Source organism: Lepidochelys kempii, chromosome 17, assembly GCF_965140285.1.
Source record: "Lepidochelys kempii isolate rLepKem1 chromosome 17, rLepKem1.hap1, whole genome shotgun sequence".
In the NCBI taxonomy this organism is placed as follows: domain Eukaryota; kingdom Metazoa; phylum Chordata; order Testudines; family Cheloniidae; genus Lepidochelys; species Lepidochelys kempii.
Window position 1 is genome coordinate 16,316,391 of NC_136396.1, and position 26,404 is coordinate 16,342,794.

General features: G+C 43.8%; 1 protein-coding gene across 11 annotated transcripts in view; it reads right to left on the reverse strand.

Annotated features, from left to right (window-relative positions):
• The window catches only part of GTF2IRD1 (GTF2I repeat domain containing 1), a 173,269-nt gene that overhangs the window by 42,769 nt on the left and 104,096 nt on the right, over positions 1-26,404 (reverse strand). For all 11 annotated transcript variants that reach the window (XR_013634796.1, XM_073315874.1, XM_073315870.1 and 8 more), the window contains 8 exons: positions 26,199-26,382; positions 22,340-22,365; positions 19,071-19,191; positions 11,961-11,998; positions 10,457-10,537; positions 6,418-6,507; positions 4,979-5,032; positions 2,190-2,255 (listed from right to left, as the gene is read on the reverse strand). Coding sequence is in view for 10 of the 11 variants with exons in the window: in XM_073315874.1 (XP_073171975.1) it covers positions 2,190-2,255; positions 4,979-5,032; positions 6,418-6,507; positions 10,457-10,537; positions 11,961-11,998; positions 19,071-19,191; positions 22,340-22,365; positions 26,199-26,382 (660 nt within the window). In the remaining variant the exon portion in view is untranslated. The remainder of the gene's footprint in view (positions 1-2,189; positions 2,256-4,978; positions 5,033-6,417; positions 6,508-10,456; positions 10,538-11,960; positions 11,999-19,070; positions 19,192-22,339; positions 22,366-26,198; positions 26,383-26,404) is intronic.

The following is a 26,404-nucleotide window of genomic DNA, read 5'->3' on the forward strand; positions in this document are numbered from 1 at the left end:
TGTAGTGCAAATGTAGCCCCCTGGTGGAGTCTGTTACAGGCCTTCCTCTGGGCCATCTTGACCAACACACAGCTTTTGAACTTCGGACCTCCACAGCTAAATGCACAAACTGCTACAACTTGAGCTAAAGAGCTCAAGCTCCCCAGCTGGGGCTGTCACAGACTCCTATCCTCTGCAGATCAGCACAGAGCTAACCATATCACATGCACTCACCAACGGGTTACACAAGCCAAGCCATGGCTATACACAGCCAAGAACCAAGTTCTAGAGTGGTCTTAGGAAACTTTCTACTGTCACAGAGGTGATCTGGGAGAACTTAATGCTGGTGAAAGGCACTGGACTGACAGGCCTGCTGACTGGAATCCTCTATGTTAAACATGCCGCACCAACACGCCTTAACTTTGATGCGGAGAGACAACTTTGACAGGCAAGAGAGGAGCTCCAGGACACATTCAGCCCCCGGCCACTCCATTGAGACTAGCACCAAGGGTAGGAGCCAGTGACAACGCATGCAATGGTTTTGTGATGAGGACACTCATCCACTAGGAACTGGACTGAGGACACAAGCTCATTTCACACATGGCTCAAGCTTCAAAAGCGCTTGGCTCACAGCAGCTCTGGGGAGAAAGTGGGGATTGCTCCATTGCGTTCATTGGGAGCCCAGCTCTTTTGAAAATCCAGCCAATAGGCTGCTGAATAGCCATCACAGAGCAAACGCTTTTGGTCAAAAAGAAAAAAAAAATAAAACCCTGGGCTGAAACATGACCTAGCAATTTGGAGTTGACAGGCTCCACTGATTGCCAAACCTGGGAGTAATCCAGTTCCAACCGGAAACCTATTGTTAAGGCTAAAGCTCTTTAATAAACTAGCGTCACCAGGAACAGAACTTCTCTGCAGATCATTTCAGTCTTGCAGAACAATGGCAAACCAATTTATTTTGACCATCCTAGAAAGCTCTTCCTGTTTTAAAGATTCCTTCTGATCGAAAGCTGCCCACACTTAACGTGGAACTGAAATGCTTTCTAAATACATACAAAAACCCCATAACCCCACTATCACCCACCAACCCAATTTAAGATCCTAATTCAATCCACAGAATGGAAGGGTTAGGCTTAACATGACAAATGAGTACATTTTTAAACACATTTGAAAACCCATTTCCTCTTTCTTTTAACAGTCAAGACCTCAGCTCAGTGGAGGGTGTTTCTCCAGCAAAACTTGCCCATATCAGCTAAAGCAGCTTAAGGGTTGCAGCTCCCCTGCTCTGCTTCTGGTGTTTGTGACATCAGCCCTTGTGGGAGAAACACAGAACCTTGAATTCTGGTTGTGACAGGCCCAGAAAACTTTTTTATTCTCAAAAGATTCTTGTAATTTTCCAAGTCCCTTGTATTCTGTTCAGTGGTTAACGTGTGTGTGTGTATTTAGTTTTTAAGTACATTTCAGCTCACACAAAAAGTGTACCCCCACGTTCGCCCTGAACTCAATCAAGATCCGCTACCAACTCCTGCATGGTGATAAAAATACACAATAATGCTTAGCAGCTTTTTAAAGCGCTTTTTACCCAGAGATCTCCACCTGCTTTGCTAAAATGGGCAGACCAGAGTCCTATTTTACTGAGGGGGGACACTGTGGAAGAGAATGGCATTTTCTCAGGAGAAGTGGGAAGCACTTTTGAAAATCTGGACCCAGATGAGTTTCTCAAGGATACATGGTGTAAGAATAGAACCCAGGTTTCCTGGCTCCCAGTCCAATGCTCTATCCACTGGACCACGTTGATGTACTGCACTGGTGACCTTTTATACTCCCCCCAATACCTTGGCACACTCCAGAGCAATCTTATTGAAAAGGCTTCCTGAAATTTTCCAAACAGAAAAGGAAAATACTCCAGCCCTTTTCCACTGTGGTAGAAAGTTTGTGGGTCACTGAGGCAATTCATGGGCAGGTAGTAGCCAGCCTAGACGTTTTTTTTCAGGAAATCAAGAGGAAGAGTTGCAATTGCAAGGTCCAGTGAGAATCCCAATGCATTTGTAAGCCCAGCAGATAGCAAATGAACAAATTAGACTTCATGTTCAGTCAACAACCGGTTTGGAAACAGCAGGTAACAGCTCTGAACAATTAACTAAGTTCTCAGCTCCCTGAGTCAGCGACCCACGCTCGGCATTAAGAACAATTGTTAAGGAACATCTTACCATAGCGCGTGTTGAACAGAGTTTCAACTTGCTTCCTCAAATGACTTATAACGTCACCTAGGCCATCTGGAAAACAAGAGAAACACACTGACAAATAAACCACTTCTAACTCCAGAGACGTACAACAAAGCTGTTGGGACAGCCCTATTCTACACTGACCTGGAGAGGCACTCTTAACCCTTTGCCTGCGCTCCTTTAAAGTCAGTGCCATTCCTTGCAGCAGCTACCGCCAAACTCCATCCGCACCAGGGATGGGGGAGTGACATCACGAAGAGTCACTGGCAAGGCCTCACAGCTGACAAAAGGTCAAGTGGCTCTTGTGACTAGTGAAGCTGATCTGAGCTCCCAGGCAAGATGGGTTTTCCCAGTCTCCTTTAGCCCTAGGGCAACATCGCAGACTCCTGACAAGGCACTATAGGTTGACGGGACGAGTGTTTTTCAGAGGTAGCAGCGCTGTGTCAGATCAGAGCATGGACTGCGTGATGTGAATGGAACCACAGATGGGTTGGAAGGATTCCTCAATCCCATTGTTTTGCATCTGTCTCATTCTTGACAGTTATATAATTTATTTCTCCCATGCAGTTTTATTTATCTACTGATGATCATATATTGATATCCTTTTACCTCCCTGTTAAACCGTAGGACAGTGTCACAGCCAGTGGGAAGTGCCATGATTTTCATTCATATTGTCTCTCTATTTTCACAAGTATGTTGTTGTTTTAAAATGCCTTATTTACTTCTGTACATGCTACTAGTCGATCTCGTCATATTTATGGCAACAGGATTTCTTGCTGTTATTCACTCAGCCCAATACTGTTTGTTAAGCAGAGATCCTCTTGCTGACTAATGGCAGCAGAACAAAAGTACCATAAGCGCAGGCACAAACACTGGTAATTGTTTGTTTAAAAAGGTCTCATCCACACAGTAACAGGTTAAAAATAAAAACATTAAAATTAAAAATTCAGATAAAAGTCACCAACAATTTAACTATTTGAGAGAGGTCAAAAGATGCGCTCTGTCCTTTAATTTTTAGTCATATAGTCCACACAGTCAACCTATGGCACTCATTCCTATAGGATGAAAAGCATAACTGGATTAAAAAAAGAATTAGATAAGCTCATGGAGGATAGATCCAACAGTGGCTATTAGCCAAGATGGTCAGGGATGCAACCCCATGCTCCAGGGGCCCCTAAACCGCTAACTTCCGGAAGCAGTGACTGGACAACAAGGGATGGATCACTCAAAATTGTCCTATTCTGTTCATTCCATCTGAAGCATCTGTCACAGGCCACTGTCAAACGATAGGCTACTGGGCTACATGGACCATTGCTCTGACCCAGCGTGGCTGTTCTTCTGCAGGAAAACATCAGTTTGGAGAGTAGAAAGGAACAATGGGATCAAAATAAACCCACAGTGAACCTATATTTATTATTCTAATTTGTATTACAGGTCCCAACTTAGATCAGGGCACCCGTGTGCTAGGTGCTGTACATACACAGAGCAGACAGTCTCTGTCCCAGCATGTTTACAATCTAAACAGAGAAGACAGACAAAGGGTGGGAGGCGAAGCAGAGGCAGGGAGGGGAAGTGGTTTGCCCAAGGTTACACAGTAAGTCAGGGCAGATCCGGGATTAGAGCACAGGTCTCCTGACTCACACATCGGTGCTGTACCTACTAGACCATGCTGTCTCTCTGACCAATAATGTTCTTATATAGACTAGAATAAACTGTATGGATAATTATCTGAGATAGGTGTGTACTCAAGTCCTCAAGAATTAACATTTTTTCAGAAAAATAAAAAGGGTGACCTTCGATACAAGGCCGATGTGACTTGAATCAAAGTTCACAACATTCTCACATTGTAACCTCTCCATTTTCAATCTCTCTCCCTTCACGCCAACACAGCACAGGACTCATTCTTCACTCTTGGACCACTTAGAGATAAACAGGCCTACGACACAACACTGAAACACTGAGAATTTGTGCTCCAAACCCTGAAGAGTTGTTTCCGTTTTTGTTGTTCAGTTAGTCTCTGGTCCAGTCAGGAAGGCATTTCCCACCTTCACTACGAACCTCCACGCTACTCTGTGGCCAGATGAGCAGCTGATTGGGATGGCCAATATTTCTCACTTTGGGGAGGTGTACAGCCTCTGCTAATTCAGGGCTTGCTCCTGCATCATATAAGTCACCGGGAGCTTTGCTACTAACCTCAGTGAGCACACAATCAAGCTCTTAGTGACATGACTGGCGACAGACTACAATAGTAAATGATTGAATCAGACAGGGCATCACTGCAATTTATACTTAAAAAATAACCCCCAAACCTGCAACTGATACCACTGTTGTGGCAAGTAGATTTGCTGGGATCGATTCTCAGCTGGCACAAACTGGAGGGATTTCACTAATGTCAATGGAGTGACGTTGATATACAATCAACCAGGCCAGATCTGACGATCTGGTCATTGAAATACAGAGATGTGCTTCTGAACAAGGTAGTTGGGAAGCTAATTACCTTGCCAAGGATTTAGAAGGTCCATCCAATGCAGTCTGTCTACAGCCATCTGTTTTCTCTTGTTTTATACTCCGATTGGGAGCTCACTGGGGAAGGGACTGTCTTTTTGTTCTGTGTTTGTTCAGCCCTAGCAAAATAGGGTCCCGGTCCATGACTGGGCCCTTTGATAATACAAATCAATAATAAAATAAAAGAGAGCTGTTTTAATCAGGCTTTAAACAAACCTGAGATTATCAGAGGATAAGCTGGCCTGCTTTTATTACAAATTCACTCTTACCTTCCATCGGCTTTTCTTCGTGTCTTAAGTCCTGGCTGGGCTCTTTATCTGAAACTGGAAGGAAAGCAAAGGTTTAGCAGTTTCTCTTGCATAAATCAGTCAATGTTCCCCAAGACAGCTCAAGGAGCAGGCATGAGAATTTGCTTGAGGCTAGAATGAGGGATGAAGATAGCTAGCTAGAGCATCTGGCTGTAAAAGGAATATATTCCTCCTATGCTGGGGAAAAACAGTCCAGTGTATAGCCAGCATTTCCCAGATAACAGAACAGCACTAAGCAGAGAAGTTTGGGGACTGCTCCCACACCCCCGCTTCAGTCAACAGAGCACAAAGCTGAGTGACACAGGACACGCCTTCTGATCCATCTTTCTGACAGTCTGTAAGGGCACTGTCTGGTCCCCAGCAAGCAAGGGGTTTACCTCGGCTCAGATTCACATCCCCTTTCACAGGTCCCCAGAGCAAAGGCTATAAGGGGGGCTACTTAGGCTGTAGGAAGGTGGGGAGCTGCCTTTGGGGAAGGTCAGAAAAGGACTAGGTTGAATCCGGGCAAAAACCTTTTCTCGTTCGTCTCCCTCGATTCTGCTTTCTTGTTACAAACATTAACTCTCAAGGAAAGGTCCTTGCTGACTGTGCTTTTTATTCGACTGCTTCCCCATCTTATTTTGCCTTTCACATGGTGCTCATTACGATGGTATCTTACATTCATTTCGCCCCTGTGGAATGTCCTTGAACAAAGTCACTTCCCCCTGTCCCTCTGATTCCCATCCACCTGTGGCCTATTTCGTTATTACGGTTATTTATTATTGGTATTATTGCAGCACCTAGGAGCCCCATAGTGCTAGGTGCTGTACAAACACTACAAAAAACATACTCCCTGCCCCAAAGAGTTTACATCTATTTTTAGATGAGTCCACGGGGCAGGAACTGTCCCTTACTATGTGCAGCAGCCAGGCACAATGGGATCCCAGTCTTGGCATTATTGTAATGCAAATAACAACAGACAATATTTAAATGTGCCATGGGGAAAAAACAAACAAATATTTGACACACTTCGCCTCTGGATTCTCAAACATGTTTTCTATTGGACACAGTTAAGGCAGCTTCAGGGCAACAAGGCTACATGTTTAGGCCAAGACTTTAAGTGACAGGAGCCTCTTAGGCTCCCATTTCCATATTTGTGCTCCCGAATGAGTGACCCAATTTCAGTAGTGCTGACCACCCAGCAGTTCTTACTGGTCAATAGGAGCTGCTGGGTGCTTGGCAATTTTGAAAGGTTAGAACACTTACAGGTGAGTAAAATTGTGGAATTAGGATCCTAACTTCAGGCTCCTATTATTGAAAATCTTGGCGGGAAATTTCTACTCCATTTCTTTCTGATGTTTGTAGAATTTCTGAGCTTTCTAATTCCATTATTTTTATTGGATTTATTTTTTTTTAATTACCTGTTACTGTTTCTAGCATGTAGTTGGAATCGTCTGAAGTCATGCGGCTGGTCACTGGGTCGTGCATTTCATCGGAACTGGGGGATCGGTCTGTGAACAAAGCACCAAAGACAGTTCTGGACAGCCCAGCCACTGTCCCTGGAAGCAGACTTCAGAGCCTTATGGTCATCCACAAGAATTCATGAAAAACTAACCTACCCAATATGAGCCTCTGCATGTTGCTTTGATAAAGGATGCACTTACACAGTCACAAGGGCACGTAGGACCAGAAGCAGGACTACTCACACTGGTCCACATCCTCAAAAGTATTTAGGCATCTAATTCCCATTGAAATGGGAGTTAAGCACCTAAATATATCTTTGAGGATCTGGGCCATTGTGTCTGGAATGTTTTGATGGCAACTCTGCTACCTTTCTCCTATACACTAACACTTGTAAGAGGACATCAGAAACATCTATAAAACCCACTCCACCTTCCCAAATTGGTGAATATAGCATCATCTGCAAAAGTTTCCTTATAAGCCTCACAAAGGTTGAAGGCCAAAAAATGGCTTCATGATGACTTAATATCTAGACATCCAATTTTGGCTTAAAAACATTAATGCTGCTTGACTCCATCGCCCGCTCCTCAGGAAGACCATTCCACCCACTTGCTGCCTCACTCCATAAAAGAATGCCTCCTTAAATTTTTCTTAGATATATGCCCTCTTAATTTAAACCTGTCTCCTCTAATGCTGGCCTCTCCAGTGCCCTCAAAGAGATCTCAAAATTTAATTTTAAAATAAACCTTTAGCTACTTTAAATACTTCAATCAGGTCACTACTTAATCACCTTCTCTAAGGATAAGTAATCCAAATTTCATCGAGGTCTCCTCATATGTGAGCACCTCCATTTTATTAATCTTCCTTGCCCTAAGCTGTACTCTCTCTAATTTAACTATACTGGCCTTCCATTGCCTTATGTGGACTCTGAACTCCAAGTGTCATCTAATCAGGGCTCAAAAACTATGATAACTCAGCTTCCTTAAACTTGTATAAAATACACCTATTAACGCCAGCCATTAGCCTTCTTCTCTCCCATTACATGGCGAGCCGAAAATGAAAATGTTTGATCTAGCAATATACCTGGATCCTTTTTCCTTCCTCTATATTAACTATGGGATCAAGTCCGCTCTCATCAAAATGGTGTAAAATCCAGAGGGACTCCCCTGACTTCAATGGAGTTGCATCAGACTAACATAAGTGGCTCTAATTCAGAATCATCTGAACTGCAGCTGGCGTGGGCATTATTTCTACCCAAGAGCGTCACCCCCCAGTGGGACACACTCAAAGTCACGCTCTTGCTCTAATTCCATCAAGGTTACTCTGTAGTTAATGCTTGTAAAACACATTGGAAATGCACCTTACTAATCACCCCTTAAGATGTTCCTACCATTTGGTGCACTACCGAGCTAAGGTAACAACCCTATAAATACCAGCCCAAGGAATGGTCTTCCTGAGGGAAACTCCTAATCTCCCCTCTTTACTCTCCAGAGCCTACTGTTTTCAACGCTGCTGTCCCCGTTATGGCCTGCGACCACTGGCTCCTCAACAACTCTAGGACCCAATGCAAGAAAGGACTTGGGCCCCGATACTCAGAGATACTTAAAAGGTGCCTATCTTCCACTGAAATTAATCAGCGTTGGGTGCCTAGGATCTGGACCTTGGGTAAGTGCTTAGGTCCTAGTGATTTCAGTGGGATTCAAGCACATGCTTAGCCACCCTTCCTGAACAGGGATGCTTTCCTGAACTGGTGCCCTGGTCAGGAATATAAACACTTGAGGTTTGAGATCTGCCAACCTTATACAACAGACAGGAAACAAATTAGGTGATTTTTGTGGTCTTGCCTTCAGAAACTATTTACCTACTTTGCTGTAGAGGATCCCAACATGGACTGTTAGCCCAGCAGCTTTTCAGGGCGATCATCTCCCCAAAGGTCCATGGCTCATGAATGCACTCTGGGCCCAATCCTGCATGTATCCTTTCAGCCCCTTCTCCGCGGTCTACTCCAAAACCACATGCTTATTGCGCTGGATGCCACCTGACCCAGCTTGCATGGTCTACCTGTCCCTTCCCCTGATCCAACTGATCAATCTAATTCACTCCTGCACACGTTCCGCAAACCAACAACACTCAATGGGCTGGGATAGCCAAACACCAGGGCTAAAGAAAAGACGGGGGACCACATTCTGCTCTCAGTTCCACAGCTATAAATCCATGGTAACCCCCCTAAAGACAAAGGTTTAATCTGGAATTCTATCAGCATACCAGATTGCCCCCTTGTGTCAGGACACAGCTTTTCAGGGTTTCTTCCACTCTAGCACCACAATGGTCTGGCACTTCTGTGGCCCAGCCCTCTGGCCAGATCAGCTCTCCATCTAGTCCCCTTCTGGCATGAACAGAAAAGAAGCTACATCTGAACTCGAAACAGCCACTTGGGCATTAAAGACCATAACTATATCTTCACAGAGAGCCAAAGCAAATCCTACCAAGGTGAGAGGCCTGATCAGGCCAGGTTACTTGGGTTAGGGCAAGGAGAGTGAGCGTTCCCTGTCCTGGGCTTCCTCCAGAACTGGCCCCTTGTAAAAGCTGCCAGCCTTTTTTATCTGGCCTGATGGGCCCTCATTGACCTCGGCCTGCTGTCAGCCCTGCTAAGTTCCAGAGGACCAAGTCTCACTGGTTCTACCTGGGGAACCCACTCTAGGCAATCCCTGGAGAGCTGAAGTCATTGCTCTTCCCTCCAGCAGGACACCTTCTTAGGGTGGGTCATGCCACGACAGGGGGCAGCAAATGTGTGGTCCACCCTACCAATGTGAGTGAGAACAATTCTAGCCCCTGCTACTTTTAGGGATATATATATATATAGTGTGAGTGTGTGTGAGTGTGAGTGAGTGTGTGTGAGTGTGAGTGAGTGTGTGTGAGTGTGAGTGAGTGTGTGTGAGTGTGAGTGAGTGTGTGTGAGTGTGAGTGAAACAAGACTATCTAGCATATGTGCACCACTGATTGCTCACTGGCAGCTTGGTAGCCTTAGAACTGGTTGCTGGGAGCTACTATTTATCCACTTGTATAATGATAAGCCCTAGCCAGATGCAAGCTGCAGAGATGTCACCAGTGGTCCTACAGGGCATATCAGCTAATGAGAGACAGAAGTGACAATAGAACACCAGCTTTCAATAGGCTCAGTTACACCCTTAGGAGCCAACGCACAGTGCTATAGAAACGCGGAGGCCACAATTTAAAGGGATCCGCCTAACACAGCATTTTCCCACACGGGTGCATCCACCCTATAGGTGTTCATCTCCAGAATAAATCAACAGATACAAAGTGAAGTCACTTTAAAATCCCTTCCATACCCACTCCATATTCTTCCCCAACAGGCTGCAACCACTGTTTCCAATTTGCTCCTTCTAAAAGCAAGAATGTCTATGGCTTTCTTTGTACTGGGCTGGGAGTCAGAAAATCTGGATTCTACTCTCAGTCCTGCCATGGATTTGACATGTGACCTGGGACAAATAATTTAACTTTCTGTCTCTCAGTTCCCACCTCAGGGATACTCACTGGGGCTCGGGTGGAGAGCACAGGGATAGAGGAAGGCAATGGTCACCTACTACCTCAGTACTTCTTCCTTATCACTGAAAGAGCAGTGTTAGCATCTGCTCCAGAAGAGTCCGCTCCCAGCCTGCCTGGCCAGAGATGGGACAGGGAGACGGTGAAAGGCAAAAAATGAACTGACACAGACCAAGCCCTTGAAAAAACAAAGCCATGTGTTATCCCAAAGGCCTTCCAAAGAAATCATCTAACTTCTGATGCACAACTGGAACTTTACTTTCGAAAGAGAAAGGGACTGGGGGGCAAAATTCATCCTAAGAGACAGTGAGATGAGGAGAAATCCCAATTTCCTGCAACCTGCCTTTCCAAAAGCAAAATCTTCACACAGTGCAGTCGGAGGCCAACGTTCTTTGCCTAGATATTTCTGAGCAATTCCAAAGTTTTATATTTTACCTGGAACGGTTATTTGAATGATGTCCAGCTCATCTGGCTCTATTTTGATAGGTCTGATCCCACTCAGTTCTGCTGAGGTACCTAGCAGGAAAATAATTAATCTGATGCATGAAAGACAATTGGCCACTAATTATCCATGCCCGGGAAGGAAAAATCCTCACTGCCAGCATGTTCGATTCTATACAGTGACCTGTTCCTCATAACAACGCTCAGCACTTCACCCATAGGTCTCAAAGCACATTGCACATGTAGGTTACCATCACTAACTCCACTGTACAGACAGGAAAACTGAGGCAGAGAAAGGATAAGGCTTTGTCTATATGAGAAAACCGCACTGGTTTAATTTAAATCACTTTCTACACTGATTTAGTTAAATGATCACACCCCTATGCGGATGTAGTTTAAGAATGACTTATTTCACTTCATCTTAAACCGATTCCTAATCAATTTAAACCAAACTGAAGTAAGCCTGGTTTAAAACCACAATAAGAGAGTGCTCACAGCCTGTTGTACCAGCCTGTTGTTTAAATATTCTGGTTTAAAATTCTACCAGAAACAAACTCGGGCGACTTCTTCCGGTAGAGAAGGCCTCAGTAAATACGGTTCCGATTCAGCAGCACATTTAAGCATGTGTTTAAGTCTCATTATCGTCGAAGTGTTCTGTTGAATCAAGGCCTGCCCAAGAGGCCATAGGACAAGTATCTCTGCATCCCTGTCTGTGAAATGGGAAAAATACTTACTCATTTATTTGCCTCCGAGGGATATTGTGACAATCAATTCATGTCAAAAAAGTTTCAGAGATGTGTCTAAAGGAAGTTCTCCAGAAAGGATCCTTGACTGTAATTCACTCTTGCCACTAGTATGACAGAGCGACAGTCTGTAGGCCGACAGGGCCCAGAATGAGTCTAGTCTATTTTCTCAGGCTTTCCCCCCCGCCATTATTCAGCTTACTCTCCTGGGTAGGTATTCTTGTTATTATCTTTTGTATTTGTTTTTAAATAATGATGCATTCCCACTCAGATGGGCTCATTTTAAAGAGGGAGCATGTGTGTGTGTGTGTGGTGTGTGTAAACACAATATCCCTCATACAGATAGTCACAGAATGCTTTATTACCCATCAAAATATACAATATAGAAGGCATTGTCCTCCCCATGACATATCTCTTCCTACAAGCTATTCAACAGAAGCATACAGAGATTCCAAGCCCCACACAATGGAAAGCATAGTACACTACGGGGAGCGGTGATAAGCAGCAATGTTTGCTACACTTTTGTCATTTGTATAGAAATGTTTCATTACAATAGCCATAACTGCAGCACATTGCTGGGAGAGTGTGCACTCAGCAAATACATTTCACGTGGCATGTCATCATCTCAGCCAAAGAACTGGAGAGTTTATCTGCTTCCTGGGGAAATCTGTTATTTATTAGACTGTACCTAGCCTTTTTTATGTCCCTCACCATTACGCTTTCTCAGTAGAAAGCAGCCATTATTTCTTGCTCACCTGGTTCACAGTCTTCAGAAACACTACTCTTCTCAGACCTGACAAGGAGAAGCAGACATGGGACACAGTAAAGGAACTATCAATGGATCGCTTAAAAAACACATGCTTATGTACAGTGCATTAAATAGACTAAAGGCGCATTTTCAAGGGACTGAGGGGGAAAAAAAAAACTAGCTCTGACTTCAATACTTCCTCTGCATAAGGAAAAAATAAAGATCCCACACCGACGATCCTAGCAGCAGAGCACTCCAGGGCTCCAGTTGAAAGAACTCATGACAGCTCTCAGGGTTTCTGGGGTCAGTAAACCATGGCAAATTCCTTTCTTTAAAGCTTATACAACTCGTCAGCAAATAGATCATGATCACACATTTTCATAAGGGAGTAAGAGAGATACCGCAGGATGGCACAGAAGGTTTCTCCGGCATGAGCTTTGGATGGGCAATGTCACTTTTAACTTACCAGTGTAAACCTTGCTTTACAACAGTGTGGGGTTTCTGCAGTAGAGGTTTGCACTGCGGTAATTACATTGGTGTTGCTACTGCAAAGGAAAGGTTTGAAAACGTTCTTAAGACAGATGGGTCTCAAATCAAGCTCAGTTTCCCCCCTTTAACAGTGCTTTTTTATATATGAACTTCTGGAAGGATTCAGGTATCTCCTGCACATCTGAAACCCTGCAAACATTTCAAGCATTGCCACAAATGAGATAAATCTTCTAGCCAGTGACCTACTGGAGGCTAAATCATGGGTTGTCTTGGGGTTTTTAGCAACCAAGCCCACTGGGTTCTGAGTCCCCACTCAGCCACATCAGTGCAAACCAGGGGTAAATCCACAGACATCAATGGAGTAACCTCTATGTAAAGAAAGAGGAAAATCTCACTGAGTTTTAACAACAAACCTCAGGTCTACACTGCAAACTCGCATCAGCGCAACTGTCCCCGTTAGTGCTTCTGGTGAAGACGCTTTAAGCTGATGGAAGAGAGTGCTGTCTTCTGCCAAAAACTCATTGTTTGGCTGAATCTGCACCCACCAAAGACAATGGGACTTGTTACCATTGATTTCCAGGGGAACAGAGTTCAGCCAGCCAGGAATGGTTTTAAAATCCGTTTCTAAGGATGTAAGGATTTATATGGAGATCAAGGCTATCCACAGCTACTAGAATACATGCCAAATATTAGAAAAAGCAAACAAGAGTTTTTGGAAGGGATGTAAACCCCCATGCTTCAGAGCATTAGGCAACCTGTAACTAATGGCTCTTCGGAGGAAACCTTCCCTGGGGCAGATTATCCCATAATTGTCCAGTGCAGGGTTTTTTGCACTTTCCTCTAAAGCATCTGGGGTTACCAAATGTCAGAGACATGGTATTGGACTAGCTGGATGACTAGTCTATGTTCCTAATAGGGGAGCACAAGTCTCTGTATGTACTCTACACACGAATATGGACTTCTTCTTAAAAAAAAAATAAAATAAAATAAATGTATATTTTATTTAGAAATATACATTGCCAAAACAAGGGGGGGGGGAGGAGGGTCTGTATGATCAAGGCAAGTTTTTCATCTCCACTGTAATTTAGGATTTCCTATACAACATGCTGAATTAACCCAAGTGGGCTATAATTCACATAGTCTGTGAATTCAACATACATGGCCGGATTATGTTCTCACTGAGACCAGTGTAAGTCAACAGTAGCCCAGTTGAACTCAATGGGCTTGTCAGTTAGATCCCTGTAAATCCAGAGTGACCCCCTGACTTCACTGAATTTGTGGTAGTGTTTCACTGGTATAACCGAGTGCTGAATCTGGTTCAATAAATCTGGGATTTATATTCGGGTAAAACCAAGGAAGTCAGATCAGAATAAGGTTCAGTACAAATAGCCGAATGATAACGCTGCAATGAAAAACTAAAAACTCGAAATCCTGCTCTGGTTGGTATCCCTCACAATCATTAAATTCCACTTAGAACCACTGCCCAACTCTGCTCCAGAAAAAAAAACATTATTTTTCTCTAAGATTTTCTAAAGCTATTTTACCAGAATGTGCAATCCTGACTCACTACTAGAAACAGTCAGAGCACAGTAGGGATGAAGGTGAAGACAATTCAATATTAGCAGGTGTTCAACATGGACAGGAAGCCCCCAGATTCACTTGCACGTTGAGAATGCAAATTCCAGACCTTTTACTGACTCGGATACTGTTGCACAGTCTGATAAAAAAAATCTACCACTGAGTATTCTAAGCAAAATTTCTTAGGGGCAGATTAGCTAATTAGCTTCACATCCCTATCATCTTGTCACTATTCTGCCTGCCTGTCTGTCTTCAGGTCGATTTAACTGTATTTTTATATTTGGGGGGTGGGGGGAGAGAATAAAGTGTACTAACTGAAGAGAAAAATCAAACAAGAAGAAGTGATATGTTTACAGATATTGACATACAAAGGATGATTTTCAGGGGTGCTGAGCATTTAAAGCCCCTTTTGAAGTCAACAGGAGCAGTGGGTGCTCAGCAGCTTTGAAGATCCAGCCTAAACACCTGAAGCCTGATCACACACCCATAGAAGTCAATGACCGGTTGGCTAACTGAAGTATAGCTTTGTAGTTAAGGCACTTGCTTGGGATTCCAGAGACCTGGGTTCAATTCCTGCTCTGTAACAGACTTCCTATGTGACCTCCGTCAAATCACTTAGTGCCTCGGTGTCTCAGGTCCCCATCTGTAAAATGGGGAAAGCAGCACTATCCTGCCTCCTTGGGGTGTTGCGAAAATGAACACAGTAACAACTTCAGGTACTATGATCATGAGGGCTGCGTAAGTATCCATCTAGACAGAACAGAAAAACTCTGATTAACATCAGCGGTGCAGGATCAGGTCCTAATTTGTACTACTCATTATGCTCTCATTTAGCAAAGATTATGCACAGTCAAGTAGACAATAGAGCTCTTCCATCTATGCAATATATCTACCTATACAATATACCTATATAATAGTATACCAATATAAGGAAAGGCCCAATCCAATGCCCATTGAAGTTAATGAAACCCTTTCATTGACTTTAATGAGTGAGCCCCATATTTATATATCAATTCTGAATTTCAACAACTTATTACCAGTATAATCAATTCATGCAGCGTATTACTTCCTTTAGCAGGATACATACTTTGTGCAATCCAATACCACACTTGAAATTACAGACTCCCCAGTTACAATTATTCATCTGAGACCTGATTCAGCAAAACGCTTCTTAAGCATATGTTTAAGTGTTTTGCTGAAGAGGAAAATGAGTGCTTCCATGCTTAAAGTTCAGCACGTGCCTATATACCTTGATGAACCCTTGCCAAAACACTGTGACATCGCGATGTTGGATTCTGCTTGTAAGAGGCAACCCTTTGCACATTCCTTAAACCTAGGGCAGCAGTCAAAGAAGAGGACTCCTTTGCAAGCTCGAGCACTTGAACGAAAGCAAGGACCTGACCATTTTCACAGGTTTTGAAGACTCCCTCTTGCTCCAGAGACTCTTGCACGAGTCTCAGCCAAGCAAGAGACTTAAGAGAGTTCCCATCCCACAAACATATGTGAAATGGCACCATACAGAGCACGAGCCAAATTCCACTCTAAGTTCTGTCCGCTTCCCAGCGCTTATTGCCGTGAAGTCAATATCATCACACAAATCTCGTCCTTGTCTTGGGCGCCAGAGAATACGGAGAACGTGACTGTCAGATGTTAAGACTTTTGGGTCAGTACGTTCCCTGTGCTAAAATACTCTGTGATAGGTTCGCTGCTCAGCATGTGACAGCAAGTGCTGGACAAAGAGGAATTGATTCAACAGCAGCCCTTTTGGCCACGTGTTCCGCATGTTTACTTATTTCCCCGTTAGGCCCTCGCCAAAGCAACAAGTTTATCCATTCTTGGAAAGCACTGCCTCGTTCGCATCCGATGGCTGTCAGTTTGACCAATGCACCTGGGGCTGAACCAGGGACCTGCTGTGCTAAAGCATGAGCTGCAACTGATGGAGCTAAAAAGCCAAGGCTCTGTAGCTGGGGGCTGTAAGAGAGTCATTATTTGTGAATCTGTAACACATACAAGCAAATGGGTCACATCACACAGTTTAGTTAAAACAATGCAAAAGGCCGTGTCTCTTCTCTCGGTTTTAAAAGTATCTTAAATTTTCATCTGTTCCTAATCAACTTTAGTAAATAAAAACATAATACCACCTAGCTCTTGTATTTAAATAAGCCTGGTTTAAACTAAAATGAAAATGTGGACACAACAGCCTTTAGGACCAGTTTAAGTGAATAAGATTTTAAAATCCCACCTTCAGTTAAATTGGATGAACTTGGCATGCCCTAAGCACACCAAGCAGCACCTGCTAGCCGAGCCGTGTGTGTCTTGTACAGGGCATCACTTTTGTTACTTGTGACACAGCAATTCACAGGCGGAGCCAGTCCCTGCCCTCAGTTGTAGTCATCTCAGGATATTTGTAAAGACCTTTTTCCTGTGGGATTCACGATCCATCACAAAATTAAACAGGATGCTGCAACCAGTGCCAAACACCCCAAGGCCTTTAGGGCTAGAATGTTATTAACCTCAATGGGTACGTCTACACCACACACTAAGCTCAGGTTTGACCCCAAGCGCCCCTTCCATGCACACACAAATCAGTCTGACTCGGGTCAACAAGCACTCAAGGCCCGGTACTAGAGCCTTGCTGGTGAGAGAGCAGAGCCCCCATCCCACTGAGATTCGGATCCAAGCCATATCATTTTGCAGTGCGGCTGCAGCTCAAGCTGCAGACACAAGTCAGGAGGTCGGCGTGGTGAAGTATGAACGTGTTGGCACAGCTCTGAGTCCTGGGTCTACCAACTGTAAAGCCAGGTTTACGGTGCAGCTGGAAACCTCAAGACCACCAGCCCAGCTCCCACAGACCTGGGGTTAGCCCCAGAGCACCATGCGAGTTTTGCCCTGGGCTTCACTGGGACCAGGATTTCACCCAGCAAAGCTGGTTGAGCATGTGGGAGGAGGGAAGTGCCACAGAATAGCCCCTATCCCCTGGCACACCCTGGGGGCTGTGGAAGGAATCACACCTCTCTGGGGTAACACCAGCACCCAGAGCGCTGCTCTTCACACAGAGCTGCAGCCACATACGGCCATGTACATGGGTCTCAGCAGCACGAAGCTGGTCACACACCAGAACATCTCCCCCCCGCCGTCTGTACTCACATGTCACTACATTTACATGTAGTTCATAGAGAGTTAATACGTAATCAATAGGTGTTATAAGAATATCACCGGCACGCGTAATGTGGGTTACACGTGGTTATACATGCATCACTTGAAGGCTTGATGGTTATAACCTATTGACCTCACAGACTAAGGACAGAATGAACCACCGTGATCATCTAATCTGACCTCCTGCACACTGTAGACCACAGACGCTTGCCCACCCACTCCTATAATAGACCCCTGCCTCTGGCTGAGTTGCAAGTCCTCAGATCGTGATTTAAAGACTTCAAATCACAGAGAATCCGCCATTTACACTAGTTTAAACTTGCAAGTGACCCGTGCCCCATGCTACCGAGGAAGGCAAAAAATCCCCAGGGTCTCTGCCCATCTGACTTGGGGGGAAACTTCCTTCCCAACCCCAAATACGGCAATCAGTTGGATCCTGAGTATGTGGGAAAGACTCAACACCCAGACACCTGGGAAAGAATTCTCAGAGTCCTCCTCATCTCGTGTCCCACCACCTGTTGGCCTCTGTGAATTTGATTAGGCATTTGTCAAAACACCTATCAATCAGTTATGAATGTACCCTTCTTATAAAGCTTGACTTGTTAGACTGCAGTCTGATGGTGAATTTGTAGACCTACTTTAGGCATCTCAGATAATTCAGGAAGGAAATCTTCTCCTACCTTGTTTGCACACAGTAGTGACCCGATCCCTTTTGTTCAAACTCAGTGGTTTTGATCTTTTTTTTTTTGTATCAGCTCACAATAGCAGGATGATCTGATTTCTCTAGTGGTTTGCTAATGGCAGCTACGGTGGGCACACCATCAAAGGTGAAAAATGAGCCCTGAGGTTTTCATTATTGTGCTAAAACAAAGCACTTACAGTTACCACATTATTAGCAACAGCATTCAGTGACTTCCATCTCACTCCCCTTACTCAGGTCTTTCCTGATTTCAGATGGCTGCCAACAGAGGATTGCAGAGCATGTTCCAAACTCTCAGGATGACAAACAAAATATTGCTTCCACTTGCAGCAACTGCATCTTTGGAAATAATCTTTCCAGTGCCAACAGTATGCTCAGCACTGCCCAAGTGACAAAAGATGATACAGTCCCTGCCCTGAGGAGTTTGCAGTCTAAACAGACAGGCAGCAAAAACTGGACACAACACCACCCTGTAAGGCTCAGACATTTGGGGCAAATCCTGAAGTTCTTACTCGGCTTTCACTCAGGCAAAAAAGTCACTTCCTTTGACTCCCCCATCTAGCCCTGAGAGTGTACCGTAAGTGATATCAAAACATCTCTCTTACACAGACACACATGCATGAAAGAGCTTGGGCTAATTGAGCGCATACTTTCCACTTTTTGTTTTACACATTCCCCCTCCAGATTTCTCAGCATTACTGTGACTAACAGTGACTCTCTCACTAGCCTCGTGCGTTAAAAGTCTGACAAATGAAGGCTGATTAGACTTGTTCTCTCTTACAGCTTTACTAGTAACATCAACCCGACTGCATCAGGTTAAAAAAAAAACAAAAACACAAAAACCATACGCATTTGAAATGGGAAGGTTTCCAGCTCCCTTGCTGCATAGCATTTGAAACCAACGAAAGACACAGTATATGTCAGAGGCGCGCTATGATCAGTGCTTCCACGGAGCAAGACTCTCACACTCATTGTAAGCAAAAAGAAAAGGAGTACTTGTGGCACCTTAGAGACTAACCAATTTATTTGAGCATGAGCTTTCGTGAGCTACAGCTCACTTCATCGGATGCAGAATCTCACTCCACCAGCGGCTCAAGCGGACCCCAGTGGGGCTGCACGTGGGCTGAGGGAGTCACAATCTAGCCTCTAGTCTTTATGGAGGAAACTGCTTCGGTGGAGATGAAAGCCACATACCTGTTATTAGCCTGAGAAGTCCCTGCCAGGTCTAGCAGTGCCATTCTGTGTGGTTCTGGAGAGATTTCCCCCGATGGGCTGGAGGGCTCCAGCTTGGTAGGATCTTTGGTAAATTTACTTCCTGGTCCCAGTTCCGCAGCAAGGTTTTATAATGAAAAGCAAAACCAGAATTAACCACAGAAGAATTCGAATGCTAGCAGCATAGCTCACTAGACTACTTGATGTTCCTCTCCTGCATTTACAAAGCCAGTCAGCAGCTTGTGATGCATAAAGAGTGAGTGTCTGGGTTACACATAAAGGGTATGTCAATACACCAATCTGAGGGTGTGAAAGACATAACGAGCTAGCTTTAAGCTAGCTTGGGTCCCGGAGCAGAGGGCACTTCAGTGTGGGCCGTACAAGCTTGTCTGGAACCCTGGGTACTCACTCACAGGGCTAGCCTGCACTGAAGCAAGTGCTTCTGGGGTTGCCCTGCTCCTGGACCTGAACGGGCTAGATTAAAATGAGCTCAGGTGGGCCTACTCAAGCAGCAGTCACCCTGTGACTGCAGTACAGACAATCTAAAGATACGAGGACACCTTCTCTTGGTTACACTGCAGCAATAGTATGATCTAGCACAGGAAATTCTGCTTGGCAATTGCCTTCACGCCATTCTAAGAGAAAGGTCCTTCCAGCAAGAAGAGATGCAGGACCTCCTGGGAGATGGGCACCTTTGCATTTGAGTCAGACCTCCTCGCACAGGGATGGCTAGTTAGAGTAATATTACTGAACGCAGTGAAAGGCTTGAGGGGCAAAATCCTCAGGAAACGTGTTACAGAGGCAGTTGCACAAGTGTTGGCCAGGAGGGTCAGGAGCAGGAGGGTTCCGGTGGTGGGGAGTCCGGGGACTGCATTGAAGATGACTGTCGTTTACACATGCCTCTCTCTCGATGGATTTTCTTTTACCAGCCCTTCCTACTGGTTTTGGTCCTCCATGTCTCCTCTCTCAACTCACCATGATTCCTCACTTCTCTGGGGGCAAGTACCTAAAAGATGAATTCAGTTCCCAGGTGCCGGTATGCCAGGCTCCACCCTGTTCCCTTCCCGGTTTGATATTATTGTTGCGTAGCCTCAGGCGGCCTGAATTCCTGAGCACGGGAGTCAGACTGGGAGGGGCCCGGCGTGCACTGCGTTGAACAATCTGATGCAGGATGGCCAGTTCAGAGCTTAGCACAGATACAAGAGGGTGCCCTGGGCAATGCAGTTTGAGGTAGGGAGGCAAGGCTCAGAGCAACCACCTGCCACACAAATTGACCTGGAGGCCAGTGGTATCCTGTAGGCTGCTGCTTGGCCAAAGGCATCACATTCTACTTCGAATACAAGTGTTTTCGAATCTGTATGTGGTGCGGCGAGTGGGAGAGGTGTCAGCACCATGGCCTGAGCATATAAAATCTGCCCCTTGTGGGTGTGAGAGAGAAGGGGGCGTGACAAAATTGAGACAAGGAGACGAATAAGCATTTAGCAGCCATGAAAACCTTCTCTTTGCCCTTCCCCTGCTCCTCAGTAATCAAGCTCCAGCCATGATCTTAGAGATGAAAAGAGCCCTATGAAGACAGCAAAGGAAAGGAAAATGAGGTGCTAGAGAGCAGGTGAATGGAGACAAAGATTAGCCAGACCTGGGGGAAGGAGGAAGCAGAATTATTCTGACAAGCTGCACAAACAAGGCAGGTATCTCGTTATCATCTGTAATACTCGAACTTTACTCAGCTCGAAGCCACATTGCAGCTACCTCCTTTTGAAGTGTGTACAATCTGTGGCCATGTAAAGTCCCTTTTCCTTTAGTCACCGGCATGTAAAAGAGGGCAAGGCTTCGCAATGGGAACATGAAGCAGCAGGGATCACAAAAGATGCTATTTATCTTCTCACAGTTCAACTGGGTCCTTCTAACGTACTTTTTCCATGTACCAAAATCTTGATCTTGCAACAATGAAGCCTGACTTAAGCACCCGCCCAGGGAGCAGCAAAAATAGGTTTCCTAGGCACGGTGGGTTTTTAATTAAATGGTGAGCAAAACTGCAGTGGAAACCTTGGGATACTTTGTCGATGGCAACTTAAAGTGCAGCGCCACTCTGACAAAGTGTAAAGTAAAAATGGCACCTCCTTACTCAGCAGACCCAGTTCTTCTGTGTATTCAGATCTGCTGACTGGAGTCAAAAACTAAGTCTTTACTACTTTCTGCTTCTGTTAGCCCTGCAGAGACCACACAGCTAGCAGAGAGTAAGCTGGAATGTGTTCCAATCCTGTGCAACAACAACGGAATTGTTTCCTAATTTCCAGTCAGTTACACTTGCACAAACCCCATTGTAGGCAAAGGGGTTGCGTGGGTGCTAGTGAGGGCTTACCAGCAACATAACAAGTTTGTACAGGTGCCATTGAAGGCTTAATGTGGCTTGTAGAACCTTTATAACTGGCAATAAAAGCACCCAGCTTGACTCTCAGATCCCAGCCTAAATTTGCAAAGCACTTAGTTAGAGAAAATAAGTTTTTACTTGTAAATTGAGCCCATTGGGTCTAAAATCATTGGCAGACAAACACATGACCAGATGGTGCAATTTTTACAGTAACTTTTCATATATACATCAGGTTAAGATAGGAAAAAGCCACTGGAGCAATATTTTGGGTGTCTTTTCATAGTATTCAAAAGGAGCACTCAGATCTTACTAATATATGCCTGGTTTTATTTGCTAAAAGTTGCTTGAAATGACATCTCTTTCATATTACATTGCTCACAGTACAAGTAAAAAGGACCAAAAGACAAAAGCTAAGCAGTTAAATTGAACTAGTTGGGGATTTTTGTTTTTTGTTAAATAAACAAACAAACAGAAAAACAGAGTCATGTTAGCACTTTATATGCAAGGGAGAGAGAATAACTTATAAATGGGAATCCACAATGCGTCTTCTCCCTTGTAAGTACAGTTTAAATATTCCATGGCTTTCTAGGGGTGAAATTTACCCTGTGCACAAAGTCAGCTCATGGCCTATGCACGACTTAAGTCTCACTTCAGCCCTATTTCAAGGGCTAAACTTAGATTTAAGTGGTGCATAGGTCCTATGCATGGAGTGAATTTTCTTATACTTGTGTATATTATGTAGATAAGATTTTATCCTTTGTGAACACAACTACATATGCCCTTCACTTATGGCTGTTCATAGATTACATCATTGTAACTCTATTTCTCTGTGTTCTCTTTCACTTCAGAGATAATAAATCAAAGACAGTTATTAACGTACCTGTAAAAATTCTCTCATCAAACATCCTAGAAGAGGAAAAAGAAACGAAACAGGAGCATCTAGTGAATGAATTTCAGATATCGTTTAACAATATATTGAGTAAGAATCATGTTGAGTTTATTCATTCCTTTTCCTTGAGAAAAAAAAAAAACAAAACAAAAACAAAAAAAAATCCCTGTATTTTCTTGTACAAATCCAACAACTAACAACATGTGTCTTTCATCTAAAGCACCTTAACATCTGCTTCTAAGTCATGCCCTCCATTTCATTAACTGTATTAAATAAAGCTGTTACTTTCTGGCATTAGCAGAGGGCTATGGGGCCAAGACAGTTCAAGATGGCTTTTAATTCTGCTGTTCAGTCTAGCTCATTTACCATTATGGCAGGAATATTTGCAATCTTGTCCATCTTTTGTACATATGCAATTTCGGGACCATTGTTAAGTTTCCTATAAAAACTTATCTTAAGAGTTACCTTAAGAAAGTGTTCACTAAGCTGCTCAGTCCAACAGCTCTTATGTGAGCAGAAAGAAGGAGACTTGCACAGGAGCAGCTATCAATAGACCACTAAATGACTAAATTTAGGACGGAAGAGTTTCTCACTGTCTGCAATTCATCTTATGCCCACGACCTAAAAGAACTTAGGTTTCTCTCTGAACACTAAGATGCTGTCCTGGCAAATCATTTAATATCGTGCATAACTTTAAGCACATGAGTAGTTGCACTGGGCCTGATTCTTTGTTCTAAGGCTCTGATCCAACAAAGTACCTAAGCATGTGCTTAACTTTAAGCCAACAATGCCAGCCTCCATTGCCCACCTGTTATATTTCCAAACAAGCACCTTCATGCTTTGTCCCAGGCTACCCCTCACACTTTGGAGCAGCTCCCCAAAAACATCTGCAAAGCCACCTCCCAATCCTCGTTCAAATCCCTCTTTCAAACTCTTCTTTGTCATGATACCTACAAAAAAACCTAACAAAGGTTAGGCCACTGGTGTGCTGGGACCACTACCTAGCATGCGGACTAATATGGTGCCATTTTTTCCTTATACTCTCCCATCCATCTGTAGCCATCTGCTGTCTCAGATTGGAAACTCTTTGGGGGCAGGAACTGTCTTTTTATTCTCGGTTTGTACAGCATCTTGCACAGTGGGGTCCTGCTCCGTGACTGGGGCTCCTGGGCACTATTACAACACAAATAATAAAGGATAATAACAAATAATAATAGCAGCCTTGCTGGATTGGGGCCTGACTTAGCAGTGTTTTACACCCCATTTGCACTCATTTTGCATTAGTGTAAATGACTATGAGGTGCAAGGCAATGGAGAAACAGGCCCCCTGACTCCATGGGATTACACACACACACTGAAAGTTAGGCATGTGTTTAAGTACTTTGTTGAGTCAGGGATGTGTGGTTTTGTTTTTCCTTCTTGCTCTAATGTTCAATAGCCTTGGCTTCACTTTCTGTAATTCTTTCAACCTTCTACCAATGTACTGGAAAGTTCAGGCCTTCGCTCATAATGAAGTGTTACGATTAGAGCTGGCTGGAGAAACTTTGAAGGAACATTATTTTAATCAGAATATGCAGACCCACCAACACCAAAACACTGCAAAAATCAGCTCTATTTCCCCGAGGTTTTGTTTTGAAAGAAAACCAGGAAGAAGTTCCAACCACATTGAAATGTCCCGTTCTGATATTTTCAGAATGAAGCACTCCAACTTGGTCTATTTTTTTGAAATTTGGTCTATTATACAATACAGAATTCAAAAAAGTCAAAACTGAACATTAAAATTTTGTCAAAAACCAAATGTTCTCATTGACTTGAAACAAAAATATTTTCTGAATTGTTCTTCGGGAAGCATATCACAATTTTCAGTTTCCATTCCACTTCAGCATGAAGCCACATCTTGGAATCTAAAAATCCGTAGTGAAGCAGAACCTCTGTCCTCAGCACAGATCTAGTGACAACAAGTGGACATACTACTTTAAACTGGGGCACCATCATTCACTGTGTCTATTGATAGGGAGAGAGCCAGTGCACTTGAGCATATCCATTTTCTAAAGGAAGCACAATGGGCCACGAGATTAATAAACTGCAGCTATGTGCGCTGCAAAAGAATGGGATGAATCCAAGCTGCATAATTCAGATGTGGATTTTTCTAGAGGGGCTGCCATGAGGCCTCTCTCCAAAAGCGACTAATCTTGCCTCATCTACACCCTTTCATCCTATATAAGAACAATTTTCCTTGACATAAAATAAACAGGAGTCATTGTGCCAGTTTATTAAAGGGAAAGTGGAGAATTCATGACTGGATTCACTGATTTTTCAGCTGAAAATTGAGTGGCAGTAGGTGTCTAGAAATTCAGATCTGGCACTGATGTCCTATTTCTTCTATGTTTTTATAGCCCTACCACCAAGGGATTCCAGCCCTGATAGTTGCCTTTGGACACTATAAAGAACACTAATGTAATAACACTGCATTTTGCAGGTGCTAGCAAAGACTTTACTAAGGGAATTATTGAGTTTTCTCTAAAGAACTTGTAATGAAAGATGCGGTTATTGTCTCCCTCCCCCAATAAAGGGAGCTTTTGTTGACAACACAAATCAACAGCTCTGAGTAAGGATGAAAATTATGTTAAGAAATTGTCTGTTTCAGATGAGCCCAAGAAGGGAGAAAACAAAAAAAAGGCACATTGGGGAGGGAACTTCACAAAATGGTGAGGAGAGGAAGGATTGTTAGGGCATCAGCCTGAAACTTGCTCCACCATAAACCTTGGGCAAATCCATCTGCGCCTCAGTTCCCCATATGTACAATGGGGATAAACAGCACTGCCCTGTTCCATGGGCATGATACACATAATGATTCCGAGGTGCTGAGTACTATGATGATGAGGGTCACATAAGCTGACAGAGGCAGATAGGAAACGTTGGTGTCCCTGCTGGAGAGATGAGGAGGGATTATATACACCAAAAATGAAGAAATAATTGTGCAGCTTTCCACCCTATTCCTATTCTAGTGCAAAAAGCAGAAACCACTATAAAAAACACAACATACCTGTGGCTATCAGGCAAATACAGGTAGGGGAGAAATGACCATATATCTCAATATGCACTCAGCTGGCACAATTTGAATATGTCATGTGTCATTTTGACAGCCTACTTAATAAGCAGGCAGATAAAACTCTTGAAATGTTTAGGATGATCTAGAGCCGTTGTCACTGAGGCATTTGAGATAACATTCGTGGTTTGTTATTGTAGGGATGATTATAAATACCGGGCAACTGGCATTGGTTTGGTTTTGTTAAAAGCTAAAAAAATTGAGAGAGCTGGAAAAACAATGATGGGGGGGGGGGGGAGAGAATATCAAAACCCACACATCTGTTTGCAAAAACAAAGTAATTATTTATATAGCATGTGGTAAGTCAAGTTTTAGGTCTATTAACCATCACAGTTAGTTAAAAAAAGAAAAAAAAGAACCCTCTGTAAAACTATATTGGAAAAAATCTTTTCCAGGTGTTGAATCTGCCCAATGTGCTTACTACTCTTTCATTCCCAAATTGATTCAAGGGAACCCATCTCTCTGCCTCCGGTGGAAACATTCCTGAGGTACCTCATCTGCACGTTTGGCTATACTTCTGCGTGCAAGTTTGTTTCAAACACAGAGTGGGCGAATAGAAAAAGTGATCCAATATTTGCTGCTATTATGTAATTAAAAAAACCAAAATCAGAATATAAATTTTCTGGTTACGATTTTGGGACTACATTTAGAACAGAACACTACCTGCATGCTCACACAAAATAGGTAGGCTAAAATGTCATCCTTGTCACCTCTCTGAAGTATCTCTGATTAGCCGTGTACCTTTTAATGACAAAGTGGATGTTGTGCCTTTCCTCCAGGATTCGTTTGAGCTTGGGGACACCATAGGTACAGGGTCGTTTGAATGGTATTTTGTCAGGGATCCCAATTATTTCTACTGCCTCTGGGTCACAGGCAATCTTCCGGTATGGCACAGGAACCATGTGGTCCAAACCCAAAGCTTCAGCTGAAAGATTAACAGATGGTTT